The sequence below is a fragment of the Lacerta agilis genome, chromosome 3, assembly GCF_009819535.1.
Source record: "Lacerta agilis isolate rLacAgi1 chromosome 3, rLacAgi1.pri, whole genome shotgun sequence".
In the NCBI taxonomy this organism is placed as follows: domain Eukaryota; kingdom Metazoa; phylum Chordata; class Lepidosauria; order Squamata; family Lacertidae; genus Lacerta; species Lacerta agilis.
This window is the reverse complement of record NC_046314.1, coordinates 87,103,562-87,117,686: the sequence shown is the minus strand read 5'-3', so window position 1 is coordinate 87,117,686 and position 14,125 is coordinate 87,103,562. Positions and strand designations below refer to the sequence as shown.

Genomic DNA, 14,125 nt, shown 5'->3' with positions numbered 1-14,125 from the left:
TGGAGAAAAAACACAGGATGCATTTTTAAGCCTCAGGAATGAGGAGAATTAGCTGCATCCCTTTCACTGCCTAGCAAAGTTGTATATTTAGCAGCTCAAAACTACACTCAGACTGCATCAAAGACCAAACATTGGAACTGAATAGTGCGGGAAATATTGGCTGATAATGTTGTGTCATTTAGCAGAAAACTTGTTTAGAGTCTTCTCCAGCTTAAAAGGCCTCTGGGTCTGTTGTGAACACCGAAGAAGCAAATAGGAGACAAACAGCAATTTTGATGAATGCAGTTGCGTACCGTAATCACCCATTTTACAGAGCAATTGTGCAAATCAGTCCATCTGCAGTCTGTGTCACTTTCACCCATCTTGTTTCTGTATTAATCTGTGATTTAAACTGTCAACAGAAAAATACATTTCTAAATCTTTCTTTTGAACTGCTGAAATGCTCTCAAAATATTCATTTTAAACGTGTTGTTTTTTTTTGTAAGCATGATAATGCTCCTGATAATGCCTGAATAGTCTTGTACTATGCCAACCTGAGAATGATTTTGGCAAGAGCATGGTAGTTAGGGGAAAGAAAGTAGTTAAGGGAAAGTTTTCCTCCCTCTCTCATTAGACCAGAACTCAGAGAGATCCAGTGTGGTTCCACATTGGAAATACAGGCCAGACGAAACAAATTATTTCTTCACACAGCACGTTGTTAAAACTATGGATTTCCTTCCTGCAAGGGAAAGCAATGGCCAACTTGTCTGGCTTTAAAAGATGGAGGATAAGGCTGTTGATAGGTTGATGAACCCTGATGGATATGTTCTCCCTGCACAGCTGGAGGTGCTATGCTGGAGAGCCAGTGTGGTGTAGTGGTTAAGAGCGGTGGACTCGTAATCTGGTGAACCGGGTTCGCGTCTCCGCTCCTCCACATGCAGCTGCTGGGTGACCTTGGGCTAGTCACACTTCTTTGAAGTCTCTCAGCCCCACTCACCTCACAAAGGGGGAGGAAGGGAAAGGAGAATGTTAGCCGCTTTGAGACTCCTTCGGGTAGTGATAAAGCGGGATATCAAATCCAAACTCTTCTTCTTCTGAATACTAGTTGCTGAAAATGACAGGAGGGGACAGTGCTGTTGTGCTCAGATCCTGCTTGTTGGCTTCCCATAGGTAGGTATCTGGTTGGCTTCTGTGAGAAGAGGAGGTTGGACTAGCTGGGCCACGGGCCTGATCCGGCAGGCTCTTCTCATGCCATGTTCTCACCCTATTTGAATTGGTCTGCTGTTATTATTACGCTACAATGCAATATCTCAACCTCTTTGAACCTTTGAGATTGGATGCCTTAATAGTAAATCAATCTCTCAGTAAAAGGCTGCAGAAAGAACCAATGCCTTCATTTTATGAAAAAGGGACTAATTCACAATGGATATCATACCAAGGAAAACAATAACACCAACGTGCATTTGAATTTCTTTTATTGTTGCTGTAGAATAGGTTTGTTCGTTTGTGGCTAAAACATTCTAACAGTTTGGTAAAACCTGAAAACTAAGGCTAGTCTGGAGACCTTTTGTACCCCAGCTGTCTCTTAATACAATTTATTTATAAAATGAACCTATAAAATGCATTGCAGAAGCAACAAGGTTTGAACGAAGACATGGAAGCAGACATGACACTTAATGAGATCAACAATGAATACCTTAAGTGTTGGCTTATGGCTCCGTATTACTAATTATATTCAGTGCAGGGAAGGGAACTTTGTCAGCTATAACCATTTGATGACAAACATAGTCTGTAAAAAGAGTTCACTGTAATTCTAAGAAAAAGTGCTGGGGGGGGGGAGTGCTTAGTCAACAAAGATGACGTATAACTAAGCTAGGACATTTCAAGGAATATATATAGTCTCAAGTCACTAGAGAGTAGGGAACTTGCTTCTTAGTAAGTGTGGGGTTATTTCCAGGGTGGCGAAGAGAGTGAATAGAGAACGGGCAGCCAACATGTAGCCAGTCCTACAATTCCCACAAGTCCCAGTCAACACAGCCAGGAGTCAGGGATATTGGGATTTGTAGTCCAACAATATCTGGAGGGTCACAGGTCCCCCTTCCCTCCACTGAATAGAGATCGGTTTCTTCCTGCTAGAAAGCTCTCCCCACTCTGGTATTTTGAATGACAGTGGCTCCCCCATTTTTATGTCAAAAGCAAAGGTAACAACTGCTCTAGAAAACAAGAAGCAGTTCATGAATCAAGCATATAAACCAGAGTGTCTGAGACACTGAGAATGGTGACCTTCCAAGACCACAGAAGGTCCAACCAGCCACGTGTTGCGGCCTGCCAGGGGCTTGACAACCTGATTTTGCCTGGCAGGCGGCAAACACAAGATTTATGGGTCTTCCTGGTGGATAGGTGGCTCTCAGTGTTTGTTTGTTTTAGCTTGCTGGCTCACTAGTTGTTCAGGCATCCCCTTTTACTGGGAAGCAGTCCTGTGCAAAGGACTTTCTGGAGCAAAGGGTAGGTGGCACTGAGAGAGTCCTCTGTTTGGCATTCTAGGAGTCATTTTTCAGCCGAGTGTTTCTTGCTGTAGGGGAGTTACACTGGGGTGGGTGGAGTGACTGTGGACATGATGCCTCAACTTCACTTGCCATCTATAGGATGCTGCTTTAACCTCAGCAGGTAAAGGTGTTCCTACTGGCTGGGGCTTCCAAATGTTGACCAGTAGAACTAAGCAGTGAAACAAAAAATAAAAATATTCTCTCTCACATAATCAAGGTGGTGAAATTCTTCACAGTAATGCTGAAACCCATTCACTCACGCTTCTAACACACTGTGTGAAAACCCATCATGTTTTTCAAACATTCAAGTCCTGTACATCTGTATGATTTCCTTAATTGCAAAGCCAATGTGCCATTCTCTTTATACTCTCAGCACCTGGATAGGAAATGAGGGGTGATCCAGCTATTGACACATATCATGTGAATCTTTGTGAGGTGAGCATATCTACACGGGCCATTTGTGATCTAAAAACACATTATTTAAGCAAACAACAAAAACTCTTAACTTTTCTCATGTTTCGTCACAATCCAAATGGGATTTTTTTTAAAAAAATAAAAAATGTAACCGGTACTTCTAATTGTGTGGGCAAAAAAGATGCTTTGTTGTTGTTGAACAACTGTGTTATGTGTTGGCTCCCTGTTTCCTATCTTGTGGATGCTTTGGTATGTGTTCATGTTGTGGGCCAATCCAGTTTCAAACATGAGACTGCATACTATCTGAACTTATTACAAACCATTCACAGGACTTCCAGCCTTAGGTGGGTTGCTGACAAAATATTTGTTGAAACTTCATGAAAACCCTTTGCCATAATATTTACCTCAAGATCAACTCAACTGATTTTCAGTGAAACCTGTTTCAAAATATATGTTCAAAACTTGTTTCAAAGCTTGTTTAAAAATTGAGGTGTACAAGTTGTAAGAGTTTAATCAACAGACAGAACAGGCGTATAAAAATGGAGTATAATAGAATAGACCCAAATTAAGGTCTTTTGTTTTCTCATTCTGCAGGTCAGAAAATTTTCTGATACTAATGATGATTCTCTCTCAGAAAGGGAAAGGGGGAAAGAGCTAAAGAAAGGCCAATGTGGACCATGTAATGAGTGGGGACTCTCAAATGTCACAATTTATTTATGGCAAGGCCATGTAGGCATCACAGGCCACTGCTTTTAGCATGACAATTTGCCCAGCTATTTATAGCTCCTGAAAGGCTCAAGAGCTCTAAAATGTGATTGGTTGGCAAATTATTTTGCAGAGACATTGTATATGCTAGCTGCCAAAGAGAGAAACTCTGAAGATACATTCAAAAATTAAAAATTCACACAACTGTTCTTTCTCCTTTTACAATAATAAGTGCACAGTGTATTAACCAACCACATCATTAAGACAGACCAATGATTCTCATGCAAAATCTCATCCCACTTTTGCAAACCCTGTGGCACATTTGAAAAATGTCCACAAACTTAACCCCCCCTCCCCACAATATACACCAAATTTAGTCTCCTTCTGAGTTGCGTAATTTTTTACTAAAAAACCGATGACATGCAAGTTCCAACAATTCAAGCCCACCAAATGCTTTTTGTTGCATAACAAAAATGACAACAAGAATCACAAAATACCACCGCACAAAGCTGTACATGTATAGCAGCACAAACATAGCCAGTGTGAAAGATGTCCAGTAAAAGAGTGAAATGCACTTAACAACCATGACCCTGAACTCAGATTTACAGGGTGGAATTTTGCTTCTTCCGGTTACATCAAAGTATTTTTTGCCTTCATAAAACAAACGAAGCCTTTCTTCCTTTTCTTCCCAGCGCTTCTGACACCAGAGTTGCAGTTCTTCCCGAGAGGTTGGCAGGGACTGTACTGGATATCTCTGGACGTGAAAATGAATTTCCTTCGGGAAGTTTCCATACAGAAGATGCTTCTCGGTCTGAGGAATGTTTTGAGGATATGCCACTGTTATGTCATGGATAGCATCAAGGTTGTTGCCTAGGGGGAAATAGATAAAGACTATGAATACAGCCAGAGTCAGTATTCATGGAACTGAGCACTGATTAGATACTGTGAACAACTGAAACTAGAATCACCTAAAAATCTAAGAGATCCATTATAAAATGTCATTTTCTGTCTTCTAGGTCCAGGAAAACAGGCCACAGACTTTTAAGATTATGTTTTGCCATTTGTTTTCTCCTCTTCAATCAAAAGAACTTTTGAAAATCTGATCTTTTTAATTCCAAAAATTCAACCAATGTTCAACAAATTAAACGTGTATTATTATTACTTTTTTTGCTAAGTGCATTTTTGTAACCTGTTCTTCAGGGAATATTTCAGTCCCAGAGCAAGCAAAAATGAAATAAAATAACAGCAAGCATATACCCCTCCAAAGATACTATACAAACAATCTACATCCATAAAAACAAGTTTGAGTAACTAACAAACACATAAACATCTCCATCATAAAACAAAGCTACACAGCAATGAGAACAACAACTAGAACTTCCAATTTAACCAGATACCTGGGTAAAGGAAACAGGGCATCCAACTGACTAAAACAAGCCAATGGCATAAGTAACAGTTCTCACCCCATCTCTCAATTGGGACACCCCACTCACTTCCCCTGCTCTCTCAACCAAACAGGGCCCTGCTCTGTGCCAACAGACTTTCACTCTGTGGCTTATGACGAATCATTCACCTCCATCTCTAGTCCATCCAAGCTCTCATCCTGACTGGTGTGGACTGTTGCCCATAACTTAGCACCCACAGCAGAAACCTCCCACCTGCTTTTGCCGCAACAGCAGCAGAGCAAAACGCAAACACAAAAGAGTAGCTTTGTACCACAAAAACAACTTGGTTTCTTGCTTCTCCGGGAAAAAAACCACAACCCGTGCAAATAATTAATGACCAACACAGGGGAAGTGAAGTCTGCAATTTTCACCCCACTTATCAAGGAATAAGTCCCACTGAATTCAATACAACTTACTTTGGAGTAGACATTGTTAGGGCTGCAAGCTAAGTCATCTTCTATTGCTGCTTCCTTTTAAGATGGAAAGTGGTCTACAGTATTATTTACGCTTTGTGTATGTGCACCAATGCCAGCTATAACACAGTGCACTACTTTCTTGCCTAACAATGTCCCAGATTTTTTAAAAGTGGCTTTGAGTTACTTTTCATTCAAAAAGATGATTAAGTTAAATAAAAAATAGCAATGATATGACATTATTTTTATGCAATCTAAAGTCAGCTTGCCTAATCCAACGTGGGTTCCACACTCCTGGATATGATGTTTAAGATACCGGTAAGCTGTGCCAGCACATTAATTTATTTTGTATTTCCTTTTAAAACTTCAGTCTGTTGGCTGGGGTAGAGCTGACTGCATTAGAGATTTAAAACAATGGTTGTTTGGAAATGCAGGCCGGCTGCTTCAGGAGGGCTTTTGTTGTTGTTACAGTTGTATACATACTGGAAATGGGCAACATGTTGCATAGTTGGGTATAAAACCTCTCTCTCTGCATTCAAAATTCTGCTCTTTGGCATTTTTTGTCAAATATTTCCATTGGCATACCTCTCCCATGTCACCACAACACTGTTGCAATACTAATGGGAGTATATGCTTTGTAGTATTGTGACTGCGTACTTTTGCTATGAGCCGGTTCTAAACATTTATGTGCTGGCACAGCCACTCTCAGCAAAGGATTTTATTTCCACCTTACTTTATCATTCTGTCAGATGTTATGGCCCGGAAGTAGCCAATGTGGTGTCCTCCAGATGTTTTGGGTTATCATCAGCCCCAGCCATCATGGCCAATGGTCAGGGATGACTGGAGCTCGAGTCAAAAACATCTAGAGGGCCCCACACTGGTCCCCCATGTCATAGGCTCCTTCTGTCACTGGAAATCCCTGACATGGATTCATTTTTCCTCTGCCTTGCTGAACTAACATAGATTCTAACCCTTTTGGACCACGGATCATGCCATTTCTGCACATTATACAGTACCTGGCATGCAGCTGGTGTTATGTGTTATATAAGTAATAATAAAAGTAACTGATTACTGACAGTCTTAACATCTTCTCTGGGTCTGTTTCAGCCTCTGTGTGCATGATTCCCAGTTGGCTCACAAAAGTTGTGTTTCATGGATTGCAAATACCCCTCACCCTCCTTGCTAGGTCCCTGTGGTTAGTTGAAGGGAAGCAAGTTTTCACACACAAATTATAAACTATAAATTAAAGTAAAGCTTCAACTTCGAGCAAAGTTACTTGACATTTCATCAAAAATCCATTGGAAATACTTTAGAGAAAATGTCAAGGATGGAAGTGTTAAAATGAATCTCTTTCAGAAATCTAAAATTTGAGGAAGGTCCCTTCCCATTCTTCTCTAAAACATACAGTGTTCCTTTTGTGCACTTCACATATTTTTCTTGTGCTACCATTCTGCTACAAGCTGAAATCTATAATCCTCAAGTATGGCACACAGCTTTCAAAGAGCCTTCTGATGGTACATCTGAAGAAAATACGCTTGCCTTTAGACATGGAGATCTATGCTGCTAAAATCACCAGCGAAACTGCTTTGTGGTTCTGCATGCCTTTTACTACACTTTGAAAACTGCAGGAAACCCACTGTTGAGTTTGACTGAGGTCAATGCAAGGAAGGGAAATTACAACTGAATTGTCAAGCTTCATGTGCTTTGGATGTCACTTATGAGAGCACCTGGAATGAATGATTGGCCCTCTATCCAACATGAATAGCATACACCTGCATACTTTCTTGACCCAACAAGTGGGGCTGTGCCCTCTCTTGTAACAGCCTGCATGAATTTTCAAAGCATGGTAAGCCTTCATTTGAAAATGAAGAAAATGTAAATGAGCCTTAGCAGCAGTAGCTGTAACAATTCCTCGGGTGAGAATGAAAACAGTTTTCCAGTATGTCTGAAACGTCCTAAGATCTGTCTCACAAGAAAAGCTCTTTGTGATCCATATTAAGTGCTATTTTTCTAGAAAAGAAGAGGTGCTGGAATTCACCACAAACGCCTCCCTTGTTCTCTTATAATGGCAATGGCGCCCACTGAGAGGTGCTGGAACCGAGTTCCAGGAAGTTCCAGCTGAAAAAAAGCCCTGTCCGCATTCCCCTGCAGATTTAGAACATTCAGTCTTGTTAAACAGGATCTACTTGTTAAGGATACAGAATGCACAACCTAAGACTCCTACAGAATAGAGATCATACTAGCTTGTGTTCAGTGCAACAATTTAAGGCCACATTGCTTTATACATTTACCTCATACAAAGACCCACTGAATCCTTCTGCGTAAACATGCATAAGAAGATTTCACCAATATATTTTATTTCCAGAATATTTGCTTTGTACTTTCTCTACCACTATAGTACATTGAAAATTCCTTCCTTCCTTCCTTCCTTCCTTCCTTCCTTCCTTCCTTCCTTCCTTCCTTCCTTGTAATAATATAATTATTATTATTACGGTCGGAGACCAGCTTGTAAAACACATAATGGGACTGCACTCCCAAAAGCAAAACAGACATTTAAAACAATATACAACAATGACTTACATGTTTAAAAAGTGCTAAGCGCGTAAACACATAGACACTTTGGGGGGAAACTACCATAAAAAGTTGGCCCAGAGTCACCCGTGGGTCCAAGTACAGGGATTTTCTTGACAGACTAATTTGTATCGGGGGATGGTCTATGCTACAGATCTGTAGACAGAATCTGGCGATCATCTGGGTCGTCTTATGATCTTTACCTAAAAGGAGAAGATCGAATTTGTGTTTTTCCAGGAGGTCAGCAAATGGTCAATAGTATCTCTATGTGCCTCATTATAGAAAGGACATCTAAAAAATAGATGTTCGGGGCTTCCTATATCCCCAATGGGCAGGCACCAAGTCTCTGGGCGTATGGGACTTTTTTGAAGGATTCTTTCAGGACTGGGGAGGGCAGAGCTGAGCTTCTGGCAAGTGTAAAGGCCCTTCTTGCATTTTTGGATATAATAAAATAGATATGCTGCCAGTGCAGCAACATATCTCTTGATTTATAGAATTTTGAAGTTGGAGCACCTTAGGCAGTCCTGTTGTTTCTCGGTGTCTATAATTCTTTGCCTGACCATAGCTTTTGCTTGGCCCAAGCCCAGGTTTAAAAGGGCTTGAGGGGCAAAGCCCAGTTTCTGAAGAATGTTCAGGACTGCTATCTGCCAGCCTGACTGGAACTGGTTGCAAAGGATCATGGAGCTATACAATGGGGGAGCAGTTTCAGCGTCAGCCATTTATATATTGACGTTAGGCTGATATGAGCCTCAACTCCCATCATCCCCGTTTCTAGTCTGACCCATGCATTTGAGACACATCTGGGGACTTGTAGAAGGGCTCTAAGAAGTTTGGATTGAACTCTCTCGAGGGGGGAGAAGGCAGAGGATGGCGGGCCCAGAAAGGATCCGTAAAGGAGCTGTGCCAACGTTTTGGCCTTATATAATTTTAATGCCGCGGGGACGAAAAAGCCCCCTTGAGTTGTGAAAAATTTAAGAATACAATTTGCATTCCCCCCCCCCCGGAGCTCCCGATGGAGTTTATGTGTAGTTTGTTGGATCCTGAAGCCTGGACCACCATACCTAAATACTTATAGTTCGAGACTTGTTCTAGTTTGTGGCCTTGGAGTTCCCAGCTTCTAAGCTTTGGTTTTCCCCCCAAAAGCGAGGATCTTGGTCTTTTGGTAGTTAATTCCTTCCTAGTATAACCAGATTATGAACTGCATTGTACCTGCTATTATTACTTAATGAACTTCCCACACTATAGTAGGGGCAATCCAAATAATGTCATTACTTAAGTATGTGTCGTAAGGTAAAGAATAAAATGTATAATCTTTCTTCTTTAGCATGTCATATAGCATAAAAAGCATAATCTCTTTTTTAGCATAATGTCTCCCACAATCTATTAATAACAGGGATTTAATATATATCCCTACATTGGTTGGTAACCTGAATTTCACTGATGCTTTCTTTCCTTGGACCACTGTTTATCCAGCTTGGGACTTAACACAACATTCAAATCATCTGTCTAAACAATTTCTTTATTTGTAAAAAGTTAGTCAAAATTTCACAAAAACAAAGTGAAAAATCTTGCGTGTTCTAACATAATCTTGACTAATGGAGTCTTAATAATTTAATAGAATGAATCTACCCTCCGAACGAATGTACTAAGCAGAAGAACGCTCTTTGTATCTGGGGTTAGCACACTTCTAAGAACAGAGCAGCTCAGAAAACAGAAGCATCAGTATTCCACCGCTGGCAAACTAATAGGAACCCATGCATAACAATTCCTAATAAAGATAAAGCACTAAAATGGGCACTGGCTCCAGCTACTTAGAAGTTACTAAGCAAAGGACAATCCAGAAAGCATTATTGTCTGGCTCCTTTCTATTAATATTTCTTTAGACCTATTTGCATTCCACTTAAAGTCGCTCATATTTCAGGATCTACAGACGTCACATTCTCTCAATAATTACAATGCAAAGCTAATTGTTTTTAGGCATTATGTCTGAGGCCAGCAAAAGGCAACTCCCAAAACTCTAACTAAGCTTGTGACCAAAGTAAAAGCTTCCCTAATAAATCACTCTCTTCAGTTAAATGCATTTTCAAAAGCAAACGAAAAGTCACTTCTTTCGCATTGGATTTTTAAGATTCTCCTTTTATTAAGAGCATCTTGCTTGAATTTACACAAATTTAACTTCATTGGTTAAATTTCTATCTTACTATCATGGGAAATTACTCATACTTGGCACATATCAAGCTCTTAAGATGTATCTGAAAACTTTTCTCTACTTGGTTTATGAAAAGAACGCAGCATTAATCTTGTGAGGTGGATAAAAAAAACACCAGTGGGTGAAAAAATCCAAACGATGTAGTATGGAATGTAGGCTTGCCTGCAAAGATCTTGGGAAGCAGAAGTTAAGACTTGGAATGGTCAAAATTACATTGCAACCAGCTTATTGAGGTGGAATCCAGGGCAGCATATGCCTTCCAAATGGATCACCAGGCTGACTGTTCTCTTTGCCTAAACCAAGAGAGTTTGTCAGCCCAAGGGCTACAGTTGGCAACCTTCCCAAAAGCCACATGCCAGTTTGGGCAAAGCAGTGGATATGACTTTTACCTTTGTATACTTGGGTACATTCTAGATGTGCCATAGTTGGAGGTTTCCACCCCTCCCCCTGCCCTTCATTTCTCCATCCATGAAAGCAAGAGACATAACACTTGAAGGATGCATTCAAGCCAGGCCAAAACACTTGAGGAGAGTGCAAAGCGCAGCTGGTGGGGGGGGTGTCCAGAGGGTGGCAATATGTGGGAGTGGTGATGCAGGACCTTTTTTGGGGGGGGGGGTGATCTATGAGGAGGGGGTTGAGCAATCTGATGGGAGGGGTGAATTGTGAGCGAGATGGAAAGGGGAACAGGTGAGATGCGAGAAGATGGGGAGGAGGGGTTTGGGGTGAGTTGTAAAGAGAGGGGGGTTGGCAATGGGGTGGGGGTGAAGGGGGTAGATGGGGTTGGTGAACAATGCAAGCAGAAGCCACAACCTGTAGTTTTTTGCGGAAACAAAATCGGTAAAGGGGGCATATACTTCAAACAGCATTTCAGTAATAACATAAATAATGTTACACAGCAACCCGATAGCTCAGTTGGTAGAGAATGAGACTTAATCTCAGGGTCATGGGTTTGAGACCCATGTTGGGGGAAAGATTCCTGCATTGCAGGGAGTTGGACTAGATGATCCTCGTGGTCCCTTCCAGCTCTATAATTCTATGAGAATGTAGGTTTAAAGAAAACTGGGTGAAACCAACCCTTAAGCATCTAGCTCACTACCATCCCCTCTCCAGGCTAAGGTACGCCTGTCCATAAAGCAAAGACACAATTTGCAGAATTAAAACCTAATCATTCAATCTGACTTTAACGATACCATAGTGATGCTACTGAACATTATACAGGGTAAACATTCTGGTTGTCAGGAAAGTCTAGCTATCGAAAGCTGTGGTGTGTCCCTTCTGGCAAGCTATGTAAATGAATCTGCATGGAAAATAAATAGCACTTTTGCCTTCTCAATTGCATGTTTATCAAAAGGGCTTGGGTGTCTTGCAGGCCATACAGACGAATGAGGTTGCACTGTACTCCTGGCATCTTGCCAGAACAAAATCTAACTGCCAGAAGCTGATGAAACCTCTGCCAAAGGCCAACTGTGAGGCAAGGAAAGAATCCTAAATGCGCGCCTAAGAATGTCATTGTGCACTCCTGCCTTTGCAACAAGAAGCAACTTTACCAGATAGCAGCAAAGAGTTCAACAGGACCCTTATTATCTCCGAAGCTTTCTTTACATGACAAGAGATCTGCCACCTATTTCCTGAAAATTTGTAACCCTGGCCAGATTGCTAATGGTGTTGTTTTTTTTTATGCACCCCAATCCTATGCAAGTTTAGTCAGCAGTAAATTCCTACTGCTTGTATTACTGTGGCAAGTAAGTAATGATTCCCACTTAGGACTGCAACCTTTCTTTTAACTCATTTATTCTGTCCCACCCATTAGGGTAGGGATGGGGAACCTGTGGCCCTCCAGGTGTTGCTGCATGTGCCATGCTGGTTGACATGGAGGGCAACAACACCTGGGGGTCAACCAGTTCCCCACCCCTGCACTTTAGGCTTTTATTTGTGTCTAAAGTTCTTGAGAGGCTGTGCACTTTTCCTTTCCAGTGCCAATGCTACCTACATTGTTAAAAAAAGAAGTGGGCCATTGCGTAGTTGTTCTTCTTCCTCTCTTATGAGATACGAGATAAGGGCTTTCAAGCTTATTGCGTCCAGGATAACATGCATTTGAGGCATTCTTTGTGCAGAAAAGCCCTTCATTTGCTCCCAAGTTCATGCAATGTCAACTGTGCCCCCCCCCATACAACTGTCCTTTGAAGGCTGCCTTTTGTGTGCTGAGAAAGGATTCACTGAAGAGCAAAGGCTGGGCACATAAAGGATATGGGCAACAGGACAAAATCAGCTGTTGTGATGTGTAATATTCTAACTAAAGGACTGCATTCATCCTGGTGCCAACCTGGCAGCTGCATTTCAGCCTTCATAGCCATGCTTCTCTTCCTCCTGCAGCTTCTGAAGTGCTATTCTATGAATTACAAAGCGAATGAGCTATAAATAAAGCACAGACAACATACAAAAAGTGGGATAGGAGAAGGTCAAAAGGGTGGAAAAACAAGTTATTTTCAGCCTCTTCAGGATGACCAGGCAGAACTGACTCACGGACTCTGTTTATCCTAACTCAGTTTACAGGCTTCACAAATGCACATTTCCCCCAATTATGCAAACTTGTTCCCTTCTCAGGACCACATAATTTTGAACCTATGTAGACACATTCTCACAGCCATCGCTGTTAACACAGTTATGGGACGTAAAATAAATGGTGCATCATAAAAGTTAGAGCTCTTTGGCAGCTTCAATCTATATGCATGGTCTACATAAGCAACAACGCCCCCCCCTTCACTTCAGTGTACAATGGACTGTGTGAAGCACTTGCTGGCATTGAAGCGAATGCGCAAATCCATGCCACGTGGAGAACTTGCACGTGTGCTGCTGTCCCCGAATGCACACATTATTATAAGGCAGAAACTTTTAAACTGATTTTGGATATTAAATCATGATACCTTGCCTGCGCCTGAGCATTATTTCTTCTTGGGCAGAGGCAGGGAAGCTCAGGACTGAGGTCTCTTTATCCAACCTTCCACAGTCACCTCAAGTAACTCCTCTTCTCGTTAGCTCTCCTTCACATCTCAAGTGTTTTTTTGCAAAGCTGGAATGTGTCCTTAAAACTCTGCTGCCTCTTGCCTGCTTGTCTGAGTGGAGGATAGAGAAATGCCTATGAGTGTGTGTAGAAACTAGCCTGCTGTAGAAGGGTAACATTTACATGTGGTGCTCTGCCTACTTTTGCCTCTGTCCCTGTCTACCCCTGGCATACAACCCCTGAAAGGTTGACCAGAAGCATAGGTGCCAGCTCCCCTAAAGTCTGTTGGGACGGGACCAAAACCCACCAATCTTGAGGGGGTGGAACAGGCTGAGCCCATCCTCTCCCTTCCTCTTACGTTTCTCCTGCTATTCCGCCTTGGGAGATGCCACATGGCCTGTCTGGAGGTTGCCCCATGCCGCGCAGCACTGGGAGATGCAGTGCGGACTGGCACAGTCTAGCAGAACGTTGCCGCACAGCCTGGCAGGACACCCCAGGAGGCAGTGTGGCTTGGAGCAGCCTGTCTGGAGGTTGCCCCCAGCTGCACAGCGTCTGAAACAGTTGCCTCACATGTGTGACGTCACACACACATGCACCCCCCCCCACCCAACTCGGTGCCTCTGACCAGAAGGGAATATGGCACTTGGGCTGAAATAGCCCTGATCTAAGATTTAGAGAATGAGTTCTGACAATAGGCCCATATCCCTCACCTCCTCTAAGAACAACAAAACCCTTTGCTCATATGATCAGCGTAACAAGTGTCACTACCTCACACAAAATCCCTCCTGCTCTGTGAAAAACCCATGAATGTGCCTCAACATTACCCTGTTCATGAAATTAGT

General features: G+C 42.1%; 1 protein-coding gene across 2 annotated transcripts in view; it reads right to left on the bottom strand.

Moving 5' to 3' along the window:
- Positions 1 to 1,437: 1,437 nt before the first annotated feature.
- Positions 1,438 to 14,125, bottom strand: part of LCLAT1 (lysocardiolipin acyltransferase 1) — an 85,867-nt gene continuing 73,179 nt past the window's right edge. For both annotated transcript variants that reach the window (XM_033144633.1, XM_033144634.1), the window contains one exon: positions 1,438 to 4,514. In XM_033144633.1, coding sequence (XP_033000524.1) covers positions 4,018 to 4,514 — 497 coding nt within the window. In that variant the 3' untranslated portion in view covers positions 1,438 to 4,017. The remainder of the gene's footprint in view (positions 4,515 to 14,125) is intronic.